This window comes from Dermochelys coriacea, chromosome 13, assembly GCF_009764565.3.
Source record: "Dermochelys coriacea isolate rDerCor1 chromosome 13, rDerCor1.pri.v4, whole genome shotgun sequence".
In the NCBI taxonomy this organism is placed as follows: domain Eukaryota; kingdom Metazoa; phylum Chordata; order Testudines; family Dermochelyidae; genus Dermochelys; species Dermochelys coriacea.
This window is the reverse complement of record NC_050080.1, coordinates 16,446,680-16,473,903: the sequence shown is the minus strand read 5'-3', so window position 1 is coordinate 16,473,903 and position 27,224 is coordinate 16,446,680. Positions and strand designations below refer to the sequence as shown.

The following is a 27,224-nucleotide window of genomic DNA, read 5'->3' as shown; positions in this document are numbered from 1 at the left end:
TCTTGCTCCTACAAGTGCTGAGAGATTCTGGACTCTCAACTCCTAGGGTCTGGCTCTTAATCACTGCAGTGTGTGTGCCTCATTTGACAAGTGAGCTGTAACTCACGAAAGCTTATGCTCTAATAAATTTGTTAGTCTCTAAGGTGCCACAAGTACTCCTTTTCTTCATTTGACACTGTAGCATTGCAGGGGGCGCGGGGGGGAAACAAGACTGAACTGTGTTGGGTCTTCACAGTGAAACTCTGACTGCCTAACTTACTGTCACCAGTTAGTAAGTAAATAAGGACAAGGAATGTCTGAGGCTCAAGACCCAAAGAGTATCTCAGAAGCTGCCAATAGAGTATCATCTTTGTTTAACACAAGACTGTCTTCCTGTTAAATAAACCAGAGATGTTAATGTGGAATAATGGGAACCCGGTGTCCAGCTTGACGGTGTGAAGTGTGTTGAATGTGGACAACAACCTTTCCAGTTGTAAATGGACATCCAGCCTGCTGGAACTGTTACTTATTATTAAATGTAATTGTAGAGTTAGATTCACAATGCCACACTGCAGGAACAGCATGTATCTTATTTACAGAATTTTTTATGGGGATTTATTACACTGGCTATTTTAAACTTGGTCATCTTGAAATTTGAAATATTGTGACTAGGGTGACCAGACAACAAATGTGAAAAATCAGCATGGGGGTGGGGGGCAATAAGAGCCTATATAGTAAAAAGACCCAAAAATCGGGACTGTCCCTATGAAATCGGGACATCTGGTTACCCTAATTTTGACCACAGATGCAAATTTGTATCTAATGGCTGGAATGGAGTAAGCCATTTTTCGGGTCTCAAACTGGTGAAAAAATAGCATGTTCTTTATGTTTTGGTTGGTTGTTTTGCTCTTTTCCAAATGCTTTTTTAAATTGATATAACTCAGAAACAGACTCATTTAAAAAAATAAAATTTTGCAAGTGCTTAGAGTTCAGTCTACGACGAGGGAGATGTAAAAGTTAACCAGGGACCCCTAAGTACTCTTGTGCAGGCCAAAGATTAGGCAGAGTGCTGTGTACTCTGTCCTCACCACTTTCTGACACATAGCTAGGGTGTCTGGTTTTGGCAATTTACTTCTTGCGTTTTTCAGGGTTTATTTTTAACAATTTTTGAGATTTATGTAGATGTCTAAAAATCAGGGTTTTTCGGGACTTTCTATTTGTATATACTGTAATGAGTAATCTCTTTGTAATGTTTCCCGGTGTGCTTTAAGAGTGCTGTTTCAAATAGCACTATGTTAAAATGCACTAGGGAACCTTTAGTGCACACCAGCAGTGTCTTCATGGACCAATTAATGTGCAACCTATTAGTGCTTTTCAGAAAGCTCACCCCTATAGTCCGCATTACTGTGCTGTGTAGACTAGGGGTTCTCAAACTAGTACCCTTAGTCTTTGAGAACTAGGGGTTCTCAAACTGGGGTCATGAAGATATTACCTGAGGGGTCGCGAGCTGTCAGCCTCCACCCCCAAACCCTGCTTTGCCTCCAGCATTTATAATGGTGTTAAATATATAAAAATGTGTTTTTAATTTATTGGGGGGGTCACGCTCAGAGGCTGGCTATGTGAAAGGGGTCACCAGTACAAAAGTTTGAGACCCACTGGTCGACAACTCTTAAATACAAGTAACCATTTCTAGTGTTTTTCAAGGATTTATTGGATAAACACTGGTTTCCTTGTTTTTTTGGGTTTTTTGTTTTTGTTTATTTTTTATCAAGATGTTTTATCAGTGTTTATAAATTAAACATAAAATCAGAGGCCCTACACATACACTAGGAGAAATCCAAGAATTCTCCTACTCAGGGAATACCTTTGATGCCAGCATAAGGTGCTTTAAGTGCCCTTTCCACTCTTCCAGCAACACAAAGGGGACTTAACGAGTTCTCCTTTAATGTAGACTGATGCCTTTGCCTATATTTTAACATACTGAGCCCAGATTTTTAGAAATTTCAAGAACCATTCTGGTAGTTGCAGGTAGAAGTCACCAGCTTCTTGACATTTAAATGGTCATTTGTGCCCACAGTTAAAAGGATTTGTGCGAACAGTTGTTGCAACTGCTTGCAGAAATTATGTACATAAAATTCTTAAAATCTGGGCTCAGATTTTAAAACACTAGAAGCACTATTGCATTTGTATATAAAGTTGATATAAATATATAAATTTTTAAGTTTTTTAATGCATTTGCCATTCTTGTGTCTGTGCCACCTAAAAAGTGTCTAATTTATCCAATTTGCAAGTGTAATTGCACGTGGAAAGTACACAGGCTATTATGCATGTATTTGCACACCTAACTTTTTGCAAACCTAATGCCTGGACCTTAATTTCAAATGCATCTGGGCCCATGTTATTAGAATTGTGCACGTTTTAATGCCGAAACAGCACAGCAGTACATGCAATTACAGTGACTGAAAGTACAATTCAGATGTGCATTTTCTGAAAATTTGGGACAAGATGTTCACCACTGCAGTGATTAGTTATCCCACAACCAAAGACATTATCATTTATATACATGTAAATGTTTGAAAATCTTTATAATCCAATTTATACCAATAATTTAATGCTGAATCCCCAGAACAAAAAATTCCTAGTGATTTAATCAAATCGTTAATTGAACTATAAATTTAATTGAACATGCATTTTGTCACCTCATTTACTTCATAAGTACCTAACAGTATATGTTTAAAACTCCCATTGTTACATATTTATCAAGTAATCTGAGCTATTACAGATGTGTATATTTGTATAGACTCTTAAATGTGTCCAGATTTATTTATGCTCAAATAAATTTGTTAGTCTTTAAGGTGCCACAAGTACTCCTTTTCTTTTTCCAGACTTAGTGATTTTTTAAAACTCTTTTCTTCTCTTACTTGAGCTCATTTTACACTGTGAAAGGTGAATGCTATCTTTAGTCTGTGGCAGACCCCCGAATTCTTCAGGGTAGCATATGGCTCTTAGTGTCCTGGGGCAACTATTCTATGATAACAGTACCTCAGATAATTTTTTTTCTTGATGGATCCTTGACTGATTTTATCTATCAAGTCAGAGCAGGTGACATGAATGCACAAGTCTGTATGCTAACTTCCCTTATGAAAAGCTTCTGTACTGCAGTAATTCAATTGCCTGCGGTCATAGCATCACGGGCTTTGACCCTGTCTTAAATAGGCCTGTATTTGGAAGGGAAATGTCCAAGGGCTATCTATGTGTTGCAGTAACTCTTACTGGTGACTAAATGGAATCAAAGCCCAGAATGATGTTAGGGGTGTGCTGTTAAAAGCTGCTGCCTTTGGTAATTAAATTATCCAAGGGGGTCAGGTAAAGTGGCCACTACCACCACTATGCTTCTGTCCCTAGAAGCCTTTACAGCTATTCTGAGGGAAAATGGGCCCTTTTCCCACAGAAATGGTCTGTAAGGGACTGCTGCAGGCGGAGAGATAATCTGATCAAAATTATTTGACTATTGGGTAATGTAATCAAAATCACTACAGGGTCGGTTGTATTTCAGTGGAACCTAACCAATGGATATCATTTGTGAAACAATCCTTCAAGATTAAAGAACAGAAGTACTTGTGGCACGTTTGAGACTAACAAATTTATTAAAGCATAAGCTTTTGTGGGCTACAGCCCACTTCACTGGATGCATAAAATGGAGTATATAGTAAGAAGATATAGAGATATAGATATATATATACATATACAAAGAGAGAAGGTGGAAGTTGCCATACAAACTATAAGAAGTTAATTAGTTAAGATGAGCTATTATCAGCAGGAGAAAAAAAACTTTTGTAGTGATAATCAAGATGGCCCATTTAGACAGTTGACAAGAAGGTGTGAGGATACTTAAGTTAGGGAAATAAATTCAATATGTGTAATGACCCAGTCACTCCCAGTCTCTATTCAAACCCAAGTTAATGGGTTATCTAGTTTGCATATTAATTCAAGCTCAGCAGTTTCTCATTGAAGTCGGTTTTTGAAGCTTCTCTGTTGCAAAATTGCCACCCTTAAATCTTTTACTGAGTGGCCAGAGAGGTTGAAGTGTTCTACTACTGGTTTTTGAATGTTATGATTCCTGATGTCAGATTTGTGTCCATTTATTCTTCTGTCTGGTTTGGCCAATGTACATGGCAGAGGGGCACTGCTGGCACATGATGGCATATATCACATCAGTAGATGTGCAGGTGAAGGAGCCCCTGATGGCATGGCTAATGTGATTAGGTCCTATGGTGGTGTCACTTGAATAAATATGTGTTCAGAATTGGCATCGGGCTTTGTTGCAAGGATAGGTTCCTGGGTTAGTGTTTTTGTTGTTTCATAGTAGCAGCCATGTTAGTCTGTATTCGCAAAAAGAAAAGGAGTACTTGTGGCACCTTAGAGACTAACAAATTTATTAGAGCATAAGCTTTCGTGAGCTACAACTCACTTTATTGGATGCATCCGATGAAGTGAGTTGTAGCTCACGAAAGCTTATGCTCTAATAAATTTGTTAGTCTCTAAGGTGCCACAAGTACTCCTTTTCTTTTTGTTGTTGTTGTGTGGAGCATGGTTGCTGGAGAGTATTTGCTTCAGGTTGGGGGATGGCTGTAAGTGAGGACTGGTCTGTCTCCCAAGATCTGTGAGAGTGAGGAATCATTTTTCAGGATAGGTTTTAAATCTTTAGTGATGTGCTGGAGCGGTTTTAATTGGAGGCTAAAGCTGATAGCTAGTGGCGTTCTGTTATTTTCTTTGTTGGGCCTGTCCTGTAGTAGGTGACTTCTGGGTACTCTTCTGGCTCGGTCAATCTGTTTTTTCACTTCAGCAGGTGGGGATTGTAGTTTTAAGAATGCTTGATAGAGATCTTGTAGGTATTTGTCTCTGTCTGAGGGATTGGAGCAAAGGCAGTTGTATCTTAAAGCTTAGCTATAAACAATGGATCATGTGGTGCATCCTGGATGGAAGCTGGAGGCATGTAGGTAAGTATAGCGGTCAATAGGTTTCTGGTATAGGGTGGAGTTTATGTGACAATCACTTATTAGCAAGATTAAAAGTGCTAGAGAGATGTAAACTGTTGTAATTGGCTAAACTACCAGTGCCTGACTAGTTTCAGAGTAGCAGCCGTGTTAGTCTGTATTCGCAAAAAGAAAAGTAGTACTTGTGGCACCTTAGAGACTAACAAATTTATTAGAGCATAAGCTGCATCCGATGAAGTGAGCTGTAGCTCACGAAAGCTTATGCTCTAATAAATTTGTTAGTCTCTAAGGTGCCACAAGTACTCCTTTTCTTTTTGCCTGACTAGACTGACCTTGAGAAGGGTCCTGTGGATTAAGAGAGGCCACCTGGAGATTATCTCACAGGAAAAAGATCTGTGCATCACAAAATGGTGATGTTCATGTCCCAGTAGTGTAGCATCAAAATGTCTGAGTCTGAAATGTCTCAATGACATTTTGATTGGATTCTATTTGGGGTTGGAGGCAGCAAGCATAGTTCATTGGAGCTGGGAGAATGTTAACCCTTTTGAAAACTAATTATGTACATGAAGTGGTACATATGGTATATATAATGAATGGTACACAGGTTCACCTGGCAAGGGGAAGGGTGGTGAGAGTGGCAGTGTGAACTACATGTCTGAGCTGGCAGATGGACTCCAGAGACCAGGAATGGAATAAGGAAAACCCAGCCTCTTCCCCACACCCATCCGTCTGTACAGGCCCAGGTATAATTAGACATAACCAAGGCAACAGTGTCACCAAATTTGTCCATCTGTCTCTGGGCCTGAGAAAAAGGCACAGGTACCACCCGTCTTTCAGTCCTCAGGTCTGGGGGGGGCACAACTCCCGTCTGTCTGTCTGTCCTGGGGGGGGAACAGGTCCCCGTCCGTCCTTGGAGGGGGGAATAGCTTCCCTGTCTGTTTGTCAGTCCTCAAGGGGGGGGGGGCACAGCTCCCCTGTCTGTCTGTCCTGGGGGGGGGGGGGGCATAGCTCACCTGTCTGTCAGTCAGTCCTCAGGCCTGAGCGAGGCGGGGGGACCCAACTCCCGTGTCTGACTGTCCTGGGCCGGGGGGGGGGGCGGGTCAGGTCCCCTGTCTGTCTGTCTGTCTGTCAGTCAAAGTCCTGGGGGGAGGCGGGGGGACACTCCCCCGTCTGTCTCTCCCGGGCCGCCCCGCCCCCAGCGGGGGGCGGGCCCGGAAGCGGCGTGGCCGGCCGGGTGGCGTAGTTCCTGTGGCCGGGGAGGGGGTGACATGCAGAGCGGGCAGCGGCGGCCCCACGAGCAGCTGGCGCCGGAGAAGCAGGAGCGGGGAGCGGAGGCGGCGGGCCAGGCGCGGGGGGTCCCCACCATGGAGATCGAGAAGGAGTTCCACCAGCTCGACCAGGCCGCCAGCTGGGCCCTCATCTACCAGGTGAGGGGCCGGGCCGGCTTCCCCAGCGCCGGCGGGGAGCTCTGCCGCCTCGCTTCCCCGGGCCCCGGCTGCGGGGGGAGCTCTGCCCCCGGCCCGGGGCCCCGGCTGGCGGGAGCTCTGGGGCCCCCTGACCGGCCCGGGGCCCCGGCTGGCGGGAGCTCTGCCCTCAGGCTCCGTCATTTATTTCCCCCACTGCAGTCCTGCTCAGGGCTCTGTGGGGGACCTTCGCTCCCTTCTCCCCCCGTGCACGTCCGTCCCACTCCCCCCGTAGCTCCTTTCTCAGGGCCTTGTAGAGGGGGAGCTCTGGGCCCTGTGTAGGGCTCTGGGGAACGAGCTCTACTCCTCCACCCCGTCCTCTTCGGAAGTCTCCTTCCCGTGTCATGGGTCTCTGGGGGAGCGCTGCAATCTTCTTCCCCCGCAAGTAGCCAGCCCGTTGTAGAGGGCCCTGTGGGAGGGCGGTCCGTCCCTTTTCTTCTAGGTTCTTTCCAAAATCAACCTCCATGTATGATTCCTGGGGCCGTAGTTCTGCCCCTTGCACAGCCTTCTGCACCGGGCTGGAAGGAAACTTGCCCCCCCCCACCCCAAAACCCCCACATCCTCTTGCAAGGTTCTTGGGGAATGGTGTGCCCCCAACCAATTCTCTTGTACAAAGCCCTGAGGTGAGTTTTTCTGTCCTCTTTCATTGATGTATCTCTACAACATAGCTCCCTGGAGGGGGAATTTAGCGATGCATCTATTTTCGCACACAATGCACAGGATTGAGAACTGATACCCTCTCCCTCCCCCTCCAATCTCAGGGTGGGTGCGGGAAGGAGTTTGTAGTGTGTGTTTTCTCAACCATCCTTGTACCATCACACACTCTCTCTCTCTCTCTCTTTAAATCTAAGGAGAGGAATTAGAGAGAGAGAGAAAGTCCCTTCTCTGCTTTTTAACCTCTTCTTAAGCCCTGAGGGGGTATGAAGGCACATAGTCACACACCAGTCCACTTTCCCAGTGGAGTGATGGTGGGGTGACTGTTGCATGTATGTGGCTTTTGAATCATTTTAATAATACAAAGGCTGTAAAATCGGTTAGGTATAGATTTGTGTATAACTCTGTGGTGTCCCTGGGGTAGAGGTTATTTGTCAATAATGGTATTATATAAAATATATCTTTACATTGTTTTGTTCTTATATTTACCCAGAGATGTTTCAATTTCTTAGTGGCAGACTTTAGAAAAAGATACATTTTGTTATTTCACTGGCAGTGTGGTGGGTTTTGAGTATGCAGTCCTAATTTACATTGCTTGTATTTTTAACAAGTTCCCTGGGCAATATATCCCCAAAATAAACAGGATGCTAGAGAGGATAAGGAACACTTATAGCTAGATTGATAAACTCAGGCTCCTAATATGTTGAGATCAGGTGGCATTATTATAAAGTAACAGAGTTTTTTGCTGTTAATTTATCTTGCTGTCAAGTTTCTCTACAAAGGTAATGTTGAGTGTGACTGGGTTGTTATCTCTTCCCAAACCTCTAAATATTTTTTCCCCTTCTCTTTTTTTAAGTTGATGTTTTGTAAGATCTTTTAATGGGTGTTTGACAGCATTTTAGTTCATATGCTGCCAGGTTGCTATGATCTACAGAATGGATCAATATGTGAAATTGGGCTCCTCTGCCCATTCGCTCTGAACTTCTCCCCATAGAGTTTTACGAAAGTGGCGTAATTGAGTTTATTTCATATCCACAGTATGCAGAGTGTAGAAAATCTTTAATGGAACATTTTGAGCTGCTATGGGGAAGGTGTTTGCTTCGCAAAATTAGAGATGAAGAGTGAAAGGACATTTTAGTTCCGGGTTCACTTCTGGGAAGATCTACTACTGGTCTGAGTATTTTGCTTCCTGCGACATTCCAAACTTGATGTCCGTTGAAAGTCATGAATCTGTAACGTTAGGTTTTTTTTTTCTAATCTGTTTTTGAAACATTTGATGTCATGGGCTCAGTGCTCAGGAAATAACTTTGACTAATGTATAACAAAGTTGGTCTAATGTTAAAGTTGTGAATTATGACAGCAGAAATATAGAAATTCATTTGTGGCTGCTGCACCACTTTTAACTTGCGTCATCAAACTGAAGTTCTTACAGCATAATCCTGTGCTCCGTATTGGGTAACAGCACAGTATTTGCAAGCAGTTACTTGATTTGGGCTGTAGAAGCAGCCTCAAAAAGGCTGTTTTGCATGTTCATAGCATTTTTAAGTTGAGCTCTTTTAATTATCAGCTTGTGCTGAATTTGAATTGGCAGTGATCAGAAGAGAAAATCTGATTGCCATTTGGCTTTTGTGAAACAAGTTAGTGGTGGATCATGTTCTAGTTCCCGTGCATGTGTCGCTGAAGAACACTAACTGGCACCTTTTGCTGGCAGTCTCAACAGGGTCATGGAATTTAAGTATCAAGTCAGAGTAGGGGCATGTTGGCTGGATTGCATGGGGATGCTTGTACAACAAATGTCAGTTGTATTTGTTGTGAAGGGTAAATAGAGAATTGACAGCTGTAAGGCTGTCACCCCTCAGCAACACTCCAGCAGTGTGTGTGGTCCACTGACCTCAGTCATTTGGGGCTTAGGTATGTGTGACAGAGTGCTACCTGTAGCACTCTGGTCACTGTCTCCAGTTGCATCTTCAGCCTTCTGTATGCTGTAGCAACCTTAACCTGTTTCCATGGGAATTACTGACACCAGGTGGTAATGGGCTAATGAGGTAATTACTTCCTCTTCCCACCAATTATACCAGAATGATCCCTATTACTAAAGTAAAGAGGAAGCTCAGATGGTGAGCTAGGTGGAAGAGACAAGTGGTGTGAAAGGCTCCTCCTGTGCTACTCCTGCCCCATTTTGCAAACAGTCAGTTAAAGGTACACATGGTGGAAGAATAACTGTGTGTGTGATTGTGATGGAGGGAACCACAAAACCAAGCTAGGCAGGGGACCTCACTGGATAGCTCAAGAAGCAGGTTTTGTTTGTGTTCTCTACTCTGCTGGGATGAAGGCTGGATGTCTGTGCTGATTCTTTTGGCTCTACCATCTGCCTTTGGTACCATTGGCCATGAGTTAGCGGGGATATGACTGCAGACCCCAGTAGGAGCAGAAAGTGATTCTTTAGTAGCTCTCCTCCTTTCTTACTGAAATATTCTGGAGTGTAGTCATGAGCAATGGCTCTCTTCTGCTGAGACAGCAGTTTTGTGGGGTTTCACCAGTTGCAATTTGTCATCCTCTCCTGTTTTAATGTCGCTAAGGGGGAGTTAGAGGGATAAGTAAAAAGCGTTTCAGTATGCCGTAACAGTGAGCTTTAAATTTAGAATCCATCTGACCTGGCCAGTGTGGTTCAGTAACTTGCTCTAACATAGTCTAGCGAAAAGAAAAGGAGTACTTGTGGCACCTTAGAGACTAACAAATTTATTAGAGCATAAGCTTTCATGAGCTACAGCTCACTTCATCCGATGAAGTGAGTTGTAGCTCACGAAAGCTTATGCTCAAATAAATTTGTTAGTCTCTAAGGTGCCACAAGTACTCCTTTTCTTTTTGCGAATACAGACTAACACGGCTGCTGCTCTGAAATCTGTCATTATGCAATAGTCTAGCGAGGTTCAATTCATCCTTGAAACACTGAGATGATGCTTGGACGCTGAGTAATGTAACAGGAAGAAAACTAGGACATTTCAGGTCAATTTAATACAGTTTTCTTTGTAATCCAAGTTTCTTTTGGTGGCTTCTGGGTATCCAAATATCAACAGTAGCCATGTTTTTCTAACCTAATTTGGATGTGAGTATGCACATCTTTCTTCCACATGTGGACTGTGCTACAGTCCATACTTAGACTGTCATGAGAATGGATTACTCTAATGGATTGTCAATGCAACTTTCCTGTGTATAGCATCCTTCATGCAAAGATTAATGCATTACAGTGAGACGTATGCATGTAGCTTTGCCAATTTGGAGGGATACAGTTACATTTTTTCCTGATATTCTTCCTCCTGTTTAACAGGTCTTTAGCCTTATCAGAAGTTTCCAGTGTCTAGGTGGTATCAAGCTAACTCCTAAATGTCCAGGAGGAGGATGTATACCCTGTCACTTCATGTTGCCCTGAATGAAGCTTAACAGCAATTAACAGACTCATTGGCTCATATTCCTGGACATATGTGCCTGACCAAGTTGCATTTAGTATGGGGTAGGGATAATGAATGCTACAAGGAGCTCAAAGCCGTAGCAGACATGGCTAGCTTGGATCACTCTCGTAGGTGGTGGCAATAGCCATTTGACCCCTGTTTAAGCATATGTGCTGATGAAGCTAAGTGGGAATCTATCATCTTCTGCAGGATCAGGAGATCTTTGGTCATTGATGCCATGTGACTACTAAAACTCAGGCATCTTTTTTAGTAGGATAGGAGGGAGCTAAGCTCAGCTGAGAGAATATAACCATTGTGAAGGAACAAAAATAAGTCTTGCAAGGAAAAGTATAAAGTTGCACAAAAGGAAACAGTTTTTCTGAAATGAAGTACTTCGATATTTTGTGTATGTTACGAAACATGATGAGATAATCGGCCCAGCGTTGAGTACTTAGTGGAGCTACTTTGGTTCACCATAAATGGTTGCTCAAAAATGGGAAAACATTTGTAAAACACTCAATTTTTCTTGACCAAAAAAATCCTCTCAACACTTTAACCAGCTCTGTTTGCCACAAAAACTGTAGAGCATGAGATGTTTTGTCTTGGGCATCCTTCCAAGGAAAAGGGCCCAATCACACTCTAGCCTATGCCAGTGTCATAAAAAAACCTCTTGCTTAGAAAATCCTTGAATAAAGTGACGAGCCGTTCTAGAGCAGTTACAAAGATGTAAGTATTCCTTGCAGTGCGCAGACAAATTAGGGTCCTCTACATGAAAAACAGCAAGCTCAAGAAAGAGCTATGGACAAGGGTAGACAGTACATTTAAATATGAGCTTTGCAACACGAGACTGTGGCAAAGAGATGCAATCTAGAAAATAAGTGGTGTATGGGTGAGTGAATGGCATGTTCAGTACATAAATATCTGCAAAGGATCAATAGGAATGAAGAGAATTCACTCTCTGCAGATATCCCAACAAGGAGCAAAAGCCTGAAGCTAAGCAAAGTTTAGGTTTGCTGTTGGGGGAGGGAAGGTGGTGTGTAAAGGGGACACTCAGCCGTAACAGTAAATGGACAGTGAAACATGACAGTTCTTCAAGAAAATAGGCAAGATAAGATTTTAGTGAGATTGCTGCAAGAAGTAGTCCTTCAAAATGCAGGGTGATTTTATGTAGGCCCCAATATATAACTCTATCAGCTATGTCTAAGGAAATGCTCAAATATTGGCAGATTTGCCCGCTACAAGATAAATGTTATTCCCACTAAAATGAACATATAATAAAGAAGGAAAAAAGCCTGATGTCTTTCCATTGCAATTCACTTTTAAAAAGGGAACCATCTGCTTAAAATCTAACAAATAGAAAAAAAGAGTTAAAATTAGTTTCAGGTACTATATCTGCTCCCTAAATCCTTATGCTACTCTTTGTGGATTTACAGTCACACGTCCATGACTTTTTATTTACATTCTTTCCTTTTTCCCTTTGCTGTAAGAGACTGGTTATAAAGGGGAGACAGTGAAATTGACTACACACAACCTGTTCTCAAATGCAGAAAGAAATATTTTCGTTAATCCTTCAGTAATAGGAATCCTAGATGTTGTTTGTGTCTCTGGTAGATTACTTTAATTGACAAAAAGAAAAGGAGTACTTGTGGCACCTTAGAGACTAAAATTTATTTGAGCATAAGCTTTCATGAGCTACAGCTCACTTCATCGGATGCATCCGATGAAGTGAGCTGTAGCTCAAGTAAGCTTATGCTCAAATAAATTTTAGTCTCTAAGGTGCCACAAGTACTCCTTTTCTTTTTGCGAATACAGACTAACATGGCTGCTACTCTGAAACCTTTAATTGACAGCGTACCTTTTAAAATATGCTGCTTAGGCTTTAATACCTTTAACCTACCTAATTTTAAGGCCCATAGGCAACTAAACTGAAGTTTGACTTAAGACCCAGCTTGCATATGAAACTACCATGAATTATAAATCAAAGTTGTCTTGTCCCAGAGGTTGGGTGGAACTTGGGGCTTCTAGTCCTTGGCACTTAAGTTGACTACTCTAACTGGGAGTGTCAATTCTGACTCTTGTATGAATGTTGATTTGGTGTATTATACTGGATATGATTTGGAATAGTAGTTGCAATCCAGTATCTGAATTTACAAGTGGTTACTGTCCAAGTGTTGCAAAATGCTTTGATATGTTGGACTCTGTATGCATCAAACCAGGCTCGGATATTTGTAACGGACTAGACAACCAGGGATGATCACTCGATAATTGTCCTGTTCTGTTCATTCTCTCTGAAGTGCGTGGCACTGTCTGCTATCAAAAGATGGGATACTAGGTTAGATGGACTGTTGGTCGGACCTAGTGTGGCCGTTTTTATGTACATGTCATTTTCACAGTGGGATAAGAGCATGGCCCAGAGGATAGGGGGCACAAGGTTGAAAGTTGGGAGACCTGAGTTCTGTCACCAGTTTCGCTGCTAAATTCGTGTCCTTTGGCAAGCAAATTAACAGCTGTACCTCCTGTTTTTTCCACTTGTAAAATGGAATTATACTCAGTAACTAGATATCCGTAGTGAAACTGATTTATAAAGCACCTGTGATTTGAGACCTAATTAATGTAGTGTGGGGGGGGGGGGGAAGAAACAACTCTTACTGATCCTGCTCCCATTGAAGTCAATGGGAGTTTGGCCATGGATTTCAATGGGAACAGAATTGTACCATAAGTTTGCCAAGACAACACGACCATTTACTACTTATGCCAGAAAAATACAAGCAAGACAAATAATAATGCAGTAGGCATAATCTGCAAGTGAGTGGCGTATCAGGTACTTATAAATAGTAATCATGAGCCCTAACACCATTCTGTTGTAATGCTGAGCTGCTATAATAGAGGGAGTTATACATCATACAGGGATTTTCTCCTTTGACCATTGTCGCTTGCTTTACAACTGAGTTTTCTTCTCTCAGAACAGAGGACTTTTTGTCTCTGTCAGAGGAATAGCCTTTCTGTACTGAGTGAGGAAGTGTTTGAGAATGTGGACTGAGTAGGAGGCTACATCTCATTAAAATTGAGACTGATAAACATTGGCACACACGTGTTTTTAAAAGCATTTTTTAAAAATAATTTGAATGGCTAGTTAAAATGTCCCTGGGTTTGTTTTAATACCAATTTTTACTTTATGCTGCTATTTTTAAAAGGACTATTTCTTGGAGAGTGTGTGTGTGTGTGTGTGTGTGTGTGTGTGTGTGTAATTTATTTTCACAGGAAAGGGGTTACCGTAAACTGACGCTGATTTAAATTTAAAAAAAAAGAAAAAGCAAACATGTATGGGGATTGTCCAAGGGCTTTGGCATCTCTAAACACTTTAAATGTGCACGTTTATATAATTTATAAATGTAAAACTTCATTATTTTCAAAATAAAACTGTTAGCATATGTAATAGTTGTTGAGAATTGCAGTGTACCATTCCTGTCACTTACGGGAAAGCAGATGCTACTGATTTAATTACCTTAAATTAGGGTGACCAGATGTCCCGATTTTATAGGAACAGTCCCAATATTTGGGGCTTTGTCTTATACAGGCGCCTATTATCCTCTACCCCGTCCCGATTTTTCAAACCTGCTGTCTGGTCATCCTACCCTAAATGTTTGCTGTTCTTAAGAAAAAAAAATCACAAATATTGGAAGATAAAACCAGTTTTTTCATCAATAAATGAAGATTAAGAAATTCAGAAAAAAATCCCTTTTTTAATTAAAAAAACAAACAAAACAACCTCCTGAAGTTCAACTTGACCACTGTCCCCCTTGAATAATTTGTCATGCATACACAAGTGTCTGTTAAGTTCTGTGCTTCACTTCAAGTTCAAGTATCATTTGTATGATTGTGGTTTAATAAGGAAAAAGTACCCAGCTCTTCGACAGTGGGGGAAGATGAAAAATAATATCCTTTCTGCTTTCTTCTCTAGGTGTAGAGGATGTACATGATTATTGAAAAGCCTTTCTGCAAGAAGTCTAAAACTGTCGCTGTACAAGGCAAGCTCTGAAAATATTGGTTTCAGTGGAACTAGATGAACATTGGTTTCAGTGGAACTAGATGACCACTTTCCAAGTCGTTTAATGTACTTTTGTCATTGGCAGGTGTAACAGTATCTACACATTCCATTACTTTAGTCTTAGACAGCTAAGCACACATTCTCTATCAACAACAGCATTCTGCGTGAACTATGAAATCTTAAACTGCAAGGGTTAAATTTGTGACGAGGAACAGGCCTTTCATGGTGACTGGCCCAACACTGTGGATCTCCCTTCTGGAGTGTGATCAGAGATCTTGCCACTGTAAATTTCACTTTTCTCTAGGGCTGTCGATTAATCGCAGTTAACTCATGCAATTAACTCAAAATTAATCATGGTTTAAAAAAAAATAGTCACGATTAATTGCACTGTTAAACAATAGAAGACCAGTAGAAATTATAAATATTTTTGGATTTTTTTCTACATTTTAAAATATATTGATTTCAATTACAACCCAGAATACAAAGTGTACAGTGCTCACTTTATACTTTTATTACAAATATTTGCACTGTAAAAATGATAAACAAAAGAAATAGTATTATTCAATTCACCTCATACAAATACCCTAATGCACTTTCACAATAAAGAAATTGCAACTTAAAAATGTAGATTTTTTTTTTTGTTTGTTACATAACTGCATTCAAAAACAAAACAATGTAAAACTGGAGAGCCACAAGTCCACTCAGTACTACTACTTGTTCAGCTAGTCACTCGGACAAGCAAGTTGGTTTACGTTCATGGGAGATAATGCAGCCGGCTTCTTACTTGCAATGTCATTTGAAAGTGAGAACAGGCGTTGGCCTGGCACTTTTGTAGCTGGCATTGCAAGGTATTTACATGCCAGGTATGCTAAACATTCATATGCTCCTTGTGCTTCAGCCACCATTCCATAGGACATGCTTTCATGCTGATGACGCTCGTTTAAAAAAAAAAGGCATTAATTACATTTTGATTGAACTCCTTGGAGAATAGTATGTCTCCTGCTCTTTTTTTACCTACATTCTGCCATATATTTCATGTGATAGCGGTCTCGGTTGATGACCCAGCTCATGTTCGTTTTAAGAACACTTTCACAGCAGATTTGACAAAACTCGAAGGTACCAGTGTGAGATTTCTAAAGATAGCTATAGCACTTGACCCAAGATTTAAGAATCTGAAGTGCCTTCCAAAATCTGAGGGGTACGAGGTGTGGAGCATTTTTTCAGAATTCTTAAAAGAGCAAAACTCCAATGTGGAAACTACAGAACCTGAGTCACCAATAAAAGAAAAAATTCAACCTTTTGTTGGTGACATCTGACTCAGATGATGAAAGTGAACATGCGTCAGTCAGTCTGCACTGCTTTGGATCGTTATTGAGCAGAACAAATCATCAGCATGGACGCATATCCTCTGGACTGATGCATGAAGGGACATATGAATCACTACCACACGTAAATATCTTGCGACTCCAGCTACAACACTGCCATGCAAATCTCACTTTCAGGTGACATTGTAAAAAGAAGCAGGCAGCATTATCTCCTACAAATGTAAACAAACTAGTTTGTCTGAGTGGCTGAACAAGAAGTAGGACTGAATGAACTTGTAAGCTCTGAAGTTTTACATTTTGTTTTATTTCTAAATGCAGGTTTTTTTCCTTGTACATAATTCTACATTTGTAAGTTCAGCTTTCATGATAGAGATTGTATTACAGTACTTGTATGAAGTGAATTGAAAAATATTATTTCTTGTTTTTACAGCACAAATATTTGTAATAAAAATAACTATAGAGCAGTGTATTTTGTTCTGTTGTAATTGAAATCCGTTTATTTGAAAATGTAGAAAACATCCAAAATATTTAAATAAATGGTATTCTGTTTAACAGTGTGATTAATCGTGATAAATTTTTTTACTCACTTGACAGCCCTACTTTTCTCTTATTGCTTTAGCCTAGTTTTCCTTAACGTCCTCAACAAGGAAAGGAGGAGTCAGCTGCACACAAAACAATGAACCAGATGTATCAAGTATAGAGAGAGGAATCTAAATCATAGGAATTGCATTATTCTGTGTAAATATTGATTTGTAAAATGCTGTAGTATGAGTGCAGTATAAAAATTTAGAGAGGAAATTACGTGGTGAGTAAAGAAATTTATTCAAAGCAATCTAATGCATTAAAAATAGATCTAATCTGTAGGTTTTGGTGTTAAAATTTTTTTTAATTGACTGTTTACAACAATTTAAAATTGGGATTTAGTGTCTTGCATTGGAAACAAGTTGACCAATCATTGTGAAACAGTTTCTTTCCAGAGCCAGTAGACACGCCCTCGCTAGCTTACTGCGAGAGGCAGTATGATATAGAATCGGAGTGCCTACATGTGGTGGTTTGGTAGGCAGGATGCACAAATGTCTAGTTTTTTTTAATCAATAATGAAACTTAGATATATTCTCCATACACCCAAGTGAAGATTCAACAGCTTCTCTCAAACCTCTTCTTGTAGTATATGATAAAAGCAGCTCAGAAATCCATGTGATTCTGTCAGCGGTAATAGGAAAATGTATACCACCCATCTGGAAATAGATCAGTATACTAACCAGCAAGGCTCTTTGCTATTCTGTTTAGGAAGGCTATAGTTTCAGAAATCACAGCATTATTAAGCTGGAGTATAAGAAGTAACTGGCAAAAGAGGTGAGAATTTTCCATGTTAATATGTTACGCAACTTACGAGTAAATTGTATACCAGCAGCATTCATCTGATCTTATGTAGTGAATGCTCCAGGAAAATTCTGTACATGCTTTAAATGGCTTTCCTTATGCTTTCCAGGTAGTAAGAAATAGTTCCTATCCAACAGGCTCTTGCCGTCTAATTCAAAGACAAAGTCCATGAAGTGCTGGTTTGAATTGGAGAGATGCTTCACCGGCAACTGATGATTCAAAGCTTTGAAGGAGTGAGTTTGAGTGCATTTAAGTGAAAGATAGTAGGGTCCATAGGTTCAAAATTTGCCCAGTATCACTTTTTTAGTGCTCTTTCCCCTCCTTTCTACTCTACCACATTTTATATTTCTACAGCAATTGAGTAACAATTTCACATTGGGGGAACAAGCAATATGAAGAGAGAGACATACTTGGATTTCAGATCTTAGCAATTGCTTTGTATTATCTGGGGTTGCAACCAAATGAACAGTTGTTCCTTTATATGGGTATGGAGGTTAGTTTTAAGTGACTAACTTCTGTGCACCAGAAAGCGTTAACTTAAATTTGAATAGAGCCAAACGTGCTGTGTTGCTGCACACAGGCTGTGACAGAGAACGGCAGCAAAATAGTTCATCTACATTTTTAATTACCAGATGTGAAACGCCTAACATTCTGCTTGACATGCTACTTTGAGGTATAGTTTTGTCGGCAGAGCATGAGATGAAGTATCTCTGACTTGGATAAAACATAATTTTAGACTTCTATACCATGCTTTAATTTTAAATCAGTGACATTACCATGCTTATTTGTTTCAGAGTAGCAGCCGTGTTAGTCTGTATTCGCAAAAAGAAAAGGAGTACTTGTGGCACCTTAGAGACGAACAAATTTATTAGAGCATAAGCTTTCGTGAGCTACAGCTCACTTCATCGGATGCATTTGGTGGAAAAAACAAATGCTTATTTGTGTATTCTTAAAGCATTTTAATTTTCCCTTCTCTCTCTCTCTCTCTCACCCCCAATGACCAAAGCTTCACAAAGTCAGTGTCAGGCATAAATAATAGAACTTTGCAGCAAAGTTGAACTTGACAGAATCCAAACATAGTAACTAATATAGATAGGAGAGGAGACTGTGCATAAAGTAGTTATGTAGAGCAAAAAGCTAACCACCGAACTAGTTTGTATGCCATTTACTATTTTCAGTCTTTGCTATTGAACTTCATAATGTATAATGGCTGAAAACAGAAGAGATTTCATACAATGTACACAGCAAATGAAAACTACTAAATAGCTAACTAGCTCAGTGGGGAAGGATTCCACACCACAATGAACTGCCTAGTTATACAGATTTTAAAAAGAGAAATCAAGAGATTCAAAATTTGAGGGCTAGGATAGTTTCACAGTCCTACCTCTTTTGAATGATTTGGCATCTAAAGAGCTTTGACTCTGCTAAAAATTCAGTTTGACAGATGAGAGTTTGGCAATCTGTTCTTTGTCTAATTAAAAATGAGAAGGGCAGAAAGCATTCTGACAGACACCATGTTCTCAACTAACTGGACTGTGTAGTAAGATCAATGTAGATTAATATGTTGTCCAAAAATCGTTAAGTTCATAGGAGTATTTAGTTTTCTAAACTATGGAAGATACTTTGTGAAAACCAAATTATAAAGCAGTATTGGTAAGATTAACCTAATGCTAAGAAGTGGGATCATAGAATTGGATGCAGTTGACTTTGACGATATGCCAGGAAAGCAGGGAAATTCAAGAATATGAGAGCTAACTTAAAAGAAGGTTCTTTGTACTGGCATGACAGATCTTAACATGTTGAGAAGGAGAATAGGGGAAGATAGTGGAAGATCTATTTAGACAGCATATTGCAAGATCTTCCAAAAGATGTTTTTAAATGAGAGGCCTTTTTGTTTTATCTTTGGGGAAGTTAGTTCCATTTTCCACCTCAAACAAGCTGAAGTGCTAAAATATCAAATGTTAACCAAATTATTTCCATGAGTTGTTATTGCCCTTCCACCTCATGAGTAGTGAGGTGGTAAAGGGCATCAGAGTTTGTGGAAATGTTAACAGAACCTATGACTGATCACTTTTTTTTAATATCTGAAAAAATGAATAGATTTTAGCTCTAAAAAAGAGTGCCATGACAAATTGTCATTGCTCCTGACTGTTCTGTGTCTCATGTGGAGATTCATAGCCTCTTCACCAACTACCTATTATCTGTTCCTATCCACTCAGTTATGGTAAACCAAATGTTGTCTTAACCTTTTAAGAAGAGTCTTTTTAAAGTACTGGTTTAAGGCATATATCTTTGCAGTTTTCAAAGAGTTAATCCTTTGAATGGAAAAACTGTGAGACAAATGTTCTTCTATTTAGCTGGACAGACTTATTTTGGGGATGGAGAAGAGAAATGGGTTAAGAGCTGGATTTAATGAAAACTAAAAGCCACAATAGATACCCAGATAACTTGGTTTAGATGCAAGTGCTGTTAATATGTCAGTATTTACATTATGGAAGCCTATTTCAGAGATTGTCATGCTTGCAGACTAAGGCTGTATTCCTCCTCTCGAACATTTGGGCATCATCTTGTCTCTTTACAGTTGCTTCCTGCTTTGATAGGAGAGTCAGGCAGTAAGGTAGCTCTTTATTTTCTTTTTTTCCCCATTTCTCCTTCAAGAGATAGTTGCTGCACAGTGCATGCAGCTTACTATTTTCCATAGCATTGTCTCCTCCCTTCCATAGCAGTATCTTTGTGTTCCTTCTGTGCATACAACTGCTACTCCCACCATCTGAAGCTATAGCTGACTCAGCTGTTGGTTCTGGTGAATGCACTGCAAACACAAACCAAGAGACAAAAGAAGAAAGGCACCTTTGCTACAGGAGGGTAAAATGTTCAGTGAGGGTTAAGGTCCCACCTCAGAGGATATTGGTCCTAGGCATCAGGAATTTAATCAGGGTTAAGTGTGTATATCAATGTTTTTCCCCTCTTGTGTAAGAAATTTGAATCTCCCCATTTTTTTAAAAATAAGTGTGAGGCAAATTATGCCATTGGTTTCACAACATAGCCCCAGTAATGTTAGTGGAGCTGCATGGATACAGTTAAGGGCAGAAAGAAAACTGGTAAACAGAAAATGTACCATTTTTTACTATCTCATTGGATTCACTTATTTTCAAAGCACAGTTATTGATGACTAGGTTGATTAGGTTAAAAATGAATGCTCTTCTGGTCTTGATCTTTCAGATGCTTTTTCTTGCCTTCTAGCTCAGAACTTCACATTTCCACTGAGGTGCTCAGTTTACCAAATATAGAAGGTCTCACAGCATTAACTAAAAAGCTGTTCTGTTTGTCAGATTCTTTGTGGGACAGGAGTAAGTGGTCGACATAGAGTAATGTTCTCATAGCCCTTTCTTTTTCTTGTACACATTTCAAGGAAAATTACTTGTTTATATCATCCTGTAATTCCACAGCAGCAGGTTCCAGTATTATAAACAGTGTGACCTTTAAGTGTGATCACAAGGAAAATAGATAAGATCTATTTTTAAAATGAATCTTTCAACTAAGATAGATTCTACTTCCTTTTGCTGGCAAGACAAATAACCCATATTGGTTCAGATGATCTCAATTCCATTATTACATGAGGCCTGTTTTTTTTCCACTGCCCTGCACAGTGTACAGTCATTTACACCTGTGTAAAGTTAGTGTGAAATGGGTATAAATTGCTACCATTCTGACTGGTAGCATTTTACACCCACTTCTGGCAGGTGTAAATGATTGCACAAGGTGCAGGCCAGTGGAGGGAAAAATAAGCTTATGGCTTTTGACACAAAAACACTGACTGACTGGGATAGCAAGAGGATGAAGTTGGGAGAGGGATGGAAGTTGGAGGGAGAATTGTACAAATACTAAATTGCATCTTAAACATAAAAACTATATGCATAACATGGGCACTTTTTTCCAATTAAAAAAGCTCCTCAAAATGAAGGAAATATTACAACTGATAAGTACAAATGTATTTCAGCAACTACTGCCCTGGTCTAGAAGTTCTCAAACTATCCTTGTTCTCCTTTACACAGCTGACTGAACCACAGAGCAATGTTTCTTTGCTAAACTTCTGATAAAGGAAAGTTTTCCACACAAGCTGCTATTTGCCTACTTCTGTGTGTCGGATAATGGTGGTGATAGCATGCCAGGTTCACAAGAAGTAGTGAAGAGCTTGATGAAAACTGTGCTAGTTAAATCACCAATATTGATCTTCTCCAGAAGCATCACATAAGTGTAGCTCAAGTCTTCTGTTATTGATGCTGTTTCATAAGTAACATAAAACTTAAAGCACAGTAAGTACCTGAAGGATAACTTCTGCTGTGATCCAGCACTTGCACCTCTGTGATTCAAGTGCTCTGCCAGTATTACTCAACTGCTGAGTCCACATCTTTGTCAATGAGTGTTGCCAAGAGGACTTGTCAGAACAAAGAGGCGGTGGTTTCCAGCCAGTAGTATAAAGCAAAGAGTTTGCCAGTGACAGGGGTTGCTTAGTCATCGTGTGCTCTAGTAGAGCTGTTACTGTAGACTCTGCAGCCATGAACTCAGAGGCTAAAAGCTAAGTCATAAAAATGTAGTATGTATAAGAAAGTGCCTAGTAGTTTCTTGAGGTGGCATGCTGAGGCAGAAGGGGGGTAGAGGTAGCAGTGGCTACATGGATTGGAGAAGGGGAGGGCTCATCAGATGCTTCCCACAACAAAATGATGGCACGGTCTGAAGCCCCAAACCAATAAACTAATGCTGCCACAATTGAGATCAACACAACCACCACAGCTGGCATACCACTCATAAGAGTGGCAAGGCACCCTGTGAGAGCTACCTCCGCTTTTGAACTTGCTGCCTTGTCCCTGGTCTGAAGTAACCCTAGATATCAACTTTAAGAGAATGTTGCAAAGTTCAATATGCTTTCCCTAGATATGGAAGATTTGGAATACTTTGGGAGATTAAGATTTTAAATGTTTTCTGATGCTAGGTTACGTAGGCTTACTATTGTAGAAAGTGATGTTTTTATAATTGTATTTTGAAAGTGTCAAGAAGGATGCAGAGCAAAGGAAAATCTTCTTATGGAATGAGTGTATTTAATCAAAAAGCATACCTGAGCTTCCTAGATGCAAAGCATTACACCTAAGTTGTAGTGTATCATTTATGGACTAGAGACCCATTTTGTTATGCTCTGTACAGAGGCAGAAAAAGATGATCCCTTCCAGGATTAAACCAGACTCAACAGGAAAGGAAGTTCCTTAGTTTTTTCTTCTGCATCTGTTATGTTCTGGACTATGCAAAGATGAGTCACTTGTGCTGCTCACAGAGACTTATGTGCCACTGTTGTGATGGCTTTAATAGCAGTAAATAAGTTAATACCGCTACTTAAATTAGTGGTGCTTCTGTCAGTAGTTATCCAAAAAAAACAAATAATTCCAAATTTTCTCAGATGTTACTATGATACCTGTGCTGTGTGAACTTCAGAATTTTAAGGTCTTTTGCCTATCCTGTAAGGGCTCTTAATTGTAAAACCTTCCCTACAGTGTGCATTCTCCATATCAGAGACTTTATATATGTAAATTCCTGTGCTTTTGGTTCTCTAGGCTTTGAATCTGCCATTAAATACACAACGCTCCCATCTCCACTTCTAGCAAAATATGCTACTTCACTTATGTGTAAGCTTAGTAGTTAATCATCCACGGACACTATTGTGTGCCTGGTAATCTTTAATTTAAGATGTCTGAGCATTTTTTTTTTACCTATATGTTTACCCTTTTGTTTTTATTTGCATTCTTAAGTAAGATGTTTCTGGAGGTGGATGTACTGCGTACTTTTTATTCAGGGGACTTCTTTAAATACTAGCACTGCTAACAGGAGTTTGTAGTAATCTTGCTTAAACATGCTTTATAATTTGGGAGCTGATATCAGCCAATGCTGACAGGAAGTGGAATTTTATGAGCAAGACACTAGTCACGTTGCAGGGTGTGGTGGAATGGGCATGGCAGTGTGGTCTGGACTGTAAAAGAGTAAAGGGAAGTAATAGCAGTTGCATCTCTATATTTAGGGAACTCTCTTTGGAGACGTACAAGTTGTTGCTAGTCATTTGGCTTTGCAGAGTGGTGTTCCTTGGTAAATTGCTTTGGACACCATGCTAATAGCATAAACACTTTCTCATTTCATGATCTATCTGTCCTGTGTAACCTGCTTTCAACTCACAAATCTGAATTATTAGCATGAAGAAAACAACTAAAAAAATCCCATGCATGGTTGGCTTATCTAGTCCTGACAAATTTATTTGAGCATAAGTTTTCGTGAGCTACAGCTCACTTCATCGGAGGCATGTATTTTCCACTACATGCCTCCGATGAAGTGAGCTGTAGCTCACGAAAACTTATGCTCAGATAAATTTGTTAGTCTCTAAGGTGCCACAAGTACTCCTTTTCTTTTTGCAGATACAGACTAACACGGCTGCTACTTTGAAATATATCTAGTCCTGTTTTTATCTTTAATGTACTGGAGTGTTACAGTGGTGCCCTAATTTATTAGTGTGTCTGTGAAGGACTGTTCTTAACATCAGGACATCCCTATTTAGCACCAGAATCATTGTTTGAATCCAGGATGCTTCCATCCTTCAGGTGAAGGAAATGCATAAGACCCTGAGAGAGAAATGGGCATGTCTACGTTGCCCAAAAAAAGTGCATTCTTAGCTTGTGTTAGCTAACTCAGGTTAAAATAGCAGTGAAGATAAGGCAACTTAGCTTTTAATTCAAGTTAGCAGGTTTAGACAGAGCCTATAGGGGATCCTGGGGTTAGCAGCTCCAGTTCAACCAGAGTTAAATGTTCAGTTTCCTTGTCTTCACTACTATTTTAACCTGAATTAACACACTTACATGAATAGGGTCTGTGTGTATATAGGATATGTATATGGTGCCATCACCATAGTAGATGTACCTTTCCCTTATTCTTGCTATGGTTTCTGTATACTAGTTGTTTATCACTTTGTAAATTACATATTTAATGCTAAATTAAATGTAGAATAAGAGGCAAGAATATAGCCTGTTTTCATTGTACTTTTGTGAAGTAGCTGGTTTTGTCTTTCTAAGGAAATATCTTAAGCTGCTTGTCAGTCATAGCTGGAGCAAGGTATTCGGAGTCTATTGTTGATCTCATACAGAACTGGAATTTATATTTAATTTTCAATGGAAGCCTGCTCTCTGTAGCAAAAAGCATAGAATTTTAGCCTAAAGAAATTAAGAATTTAAATTTATATTATATTTAGAAGCATATAAGAGAAGCTAGTTCTCTTCTGTAAGGTGCAACTAGGCTTATGTGAACTGTGGTGCTTTATATCTCCATTTATAGGATTCAATGTTTACATTTTTGTTTCTCTTCAGGAAAAGTATTGATTTTTCTTAGAACAGAGTTTACAATGCTCTAAATATTCATCTTCAAGTGCACACAACTTAAGTTTATCTGTTATAATAATCTAAAAGAAAGCCTTAATCTTTTATAAAAGTATAAAGGCACAAATGGGAAAACGGGAATAATCCTAATCCAGCAGTCCTTTTTATTCCCAGGCGGATTTAGTGTGAACTGCATAAGTGATTTGGTAACATGGAAGAGGGCACCATTCAATAACTTGAAATCTGCTTGCAACAAGTACTTAAATTTGCATTCCAAACTTGCATATTTAAGTAATAATTGAATGCCCATGTTTCTCCATATTTTTCAGGATCAGCAGAAATATGCTACAAAATAGATTTACGAATAAATTTAACTGTCCATGCCATTTTGTAGTGTAATGGTTTCTTCTCTCTCTCTCTCTCTCTCTCTCTCTCTCTCTCTCTCTCTCTTTGATCTTTAAGCTTGGTCAAAGAATGAGTGATAAAGCTAGTTAACCAATAAACTCCAAGTATTTATTTTTAAACAGTTACCTAAATAAAAACTACCTAAAACCTGTAAATTCAGATCTAGGGAATGTAATGAAAAACTGCTAGTTTAAAGTGTGCATCTTTGCTGGGTCTGTTATAATAGCGAGGGTGAGTTATTGCATGTGCATGAACAAAATGCATGTGTAATCCTGCTAATTGTGCATGCACTCCATTTTTAAAATGTGGATTTGAATATCCTAATAATGCTATGATGGTTTTTACTAACGGTCTGACAATACCTCCGTCTCTACAAATAGGGCCTACCTCGGCTGTTTACCATTGGACATTAGCTGAGGGTTAAGTTTGCAGTAGAGCACTCTTACTCCATAGATTGTAAAACACTAAAATACCACAGAATTTCAACCAGAAGAAATGAACAGTGTAAAAAAGGGAAATCCTCTTGCATGCTGGAGTGTAATGGTGCTACAGCCCATCATCCTGTATTGATTTATCTGATATTCAGAAACACTTCGCTAGTGTGTTGGGTTTTTTTTAAGTCTTTAAAGCAAATCTGTAGAAAACTCAAATTATCTTCACCCCTTTGTGTAAGTTAACTAATAGACCAATGTATGCTGCAAAAGTCTTAGCTGTAAAGTCTGCATCTTATTTTAATATGTTCACAACTTCCTATTTAAAAGTTTGAGACTCCCTTTCCTGTATATTTTTAATACTGTCTCTATAAGATCTCATAGTTTTAGATACTTTATTTTTATGCAAGAGGAAAGAAAATTGGAACTCTTGACTATATGGTGTGTTCTGTAGTGGTGTTCCAAGTATGAAAATAGTACTGATATTACTGGCATTGATATCCTCAAAGTATGAGGTGTGCTATACCTAGTACTGACAAGATTTTTATCCTGTTAATATTGGGAGTTGTGCAGATCTGTTAAACCTAAATGGCTTATTTTAGCCTTCAAAGAGTGTACTGCTAGCCTAGTCAATTCAAGATTGAAGTTATGAAAATAGTTACATTTGCATGTGCTTAAGAAATAAATGTAAAGATTCTCATCCTTCAACCTTTGACTTCAGTTGTGTAGTATTTCAGAGTATTGAGTGATCAGTCTGAGTGAAAAATTTAACAAGTTCATAGTCTTTTATGTCACAAGCATTCACTAGACCCTAAAATATCTTGTTTTAAGAAAACAAGAATGGCTATACTGGGTCAGACTAAAGGTCCATCCAACCCAGTATCCTGTCTACCAAAAGTGGCCAATGCCAGGTGCCCCAGAGGGAGTGAACCTAATAGGTAATGATCAAGTGATCTCTCTCCTGCCATCCATCTCCACCCTCTGACAAACAGAAGCTAGGGACACCATTCCTTACCCATCCTGGCTAATAGCTATTAATAGACTTAACCTCCATGAATTTATCCAGTTCTCTTTTAAACAGTGTTTATAGTCCTAGCCTTCACAACCTCTTCAGGTTTACTTTACATTTATCCACATTAAATTTCATTTGCCATTCTGTTGCCCAGTTGCTTCATTTTATGAGATCTCTTTGAAGTTCTTCAGTCTGCTTTGCTCTTAACTATCTTGAGCAGTTTGGTACGCCTTCCGCCTGCTGATGTGTCCCGACGCCATGGTAAGGAACATAGCAGCAAACTCCCTCCATGATGCAACAAAGAAGCGGATCAGCAGAGCCCCCACCAACCAAGACACTGCCAGATTCCTGAGCGGTTCTCTGGATGGCGAATTTGGACAGGACGGTGGTGACATCGCTTCGCTGTAGTCCCGCGCTCACAATGCCACATGTCGCCTGGGGAAGCGCATCGGCTGCCGCTGGGAGTGGTGCAAGGAGCGCCAGGAACTGGGAGTCCTGGTGCCACAGATCAGGTCCGACGACAACACCATCACCCCAAGCGCCGGGGCATGCTGGAGAGGACCCTGAAGGCGGCCATCCACTCGTTGTACATGGAAACTCTGAAGCGTAAACCAGACCAGGGTAAAGTCTTTGAACTTACCAGCAAGTGGGATGCCAGCAACCACTTCCTCG

At 39.9% G+C, this 27,224-nt stretch overlaps 1 protein-coding gene and 1 long non-coding RNA gene across 4 annotated transcripts in view; one reads left to right on the top strand and one right to left on the bottom strand.

Annotated features, from left to right (window-relative positions):
* The window catches only part of LOC119841551, a 125,837-nt gene extending 119,793 nt beyond the window's left edge, over nucleotides 1–6,044 (bottom strand). Inside the window, exon 1 of the long non-coding RNA XR_005288582.2 lies at nucleotides 5,990–6,044. This is a non-coding gene — a long non-coding RNA (uncharacterized LOC119841551). The remainder of the gene's footprint in view (nucleotides 1–5,989) is intronic.
* Nucleotides 6,045–6,220: 176 nt separating this feature from the next.
* Nucleotides 6,221–27,224, top strand: part of PTPN1 (protein tyrosine phosphatase non-receptor type 1) — a 61,441-nt gene continuing 40,437 nt past the window's right edge. Inside the window, exons 1-3 of one of the 3 annotated variants that reach the window (XM_038369032.2) lie at nucleotides 6,296–6,403; nucleotides 14,504–14,570; nucleotides 17,408–17,531. In XM_038369032.2, coding sequence (XP_038224960.1) covers nucleotides 17,493–17,531 — 39 coding nt within the window. In that variant the 5' untranslated portion in view covers nucleotides 6,296–6,403; nucleotides 14,504–14,570; nucleotides 17,408–17,492. Of the gene's footprint in view, nucleotides 6,404–14,503; nucleotides 14,571–17,407; nucleotides 17,532–27,224 lie in introns of all 3 variants that reach the window. The other 2 variants (XM_038369031.2, XM_043495544.1) reach the window with 2 other exon arrangements.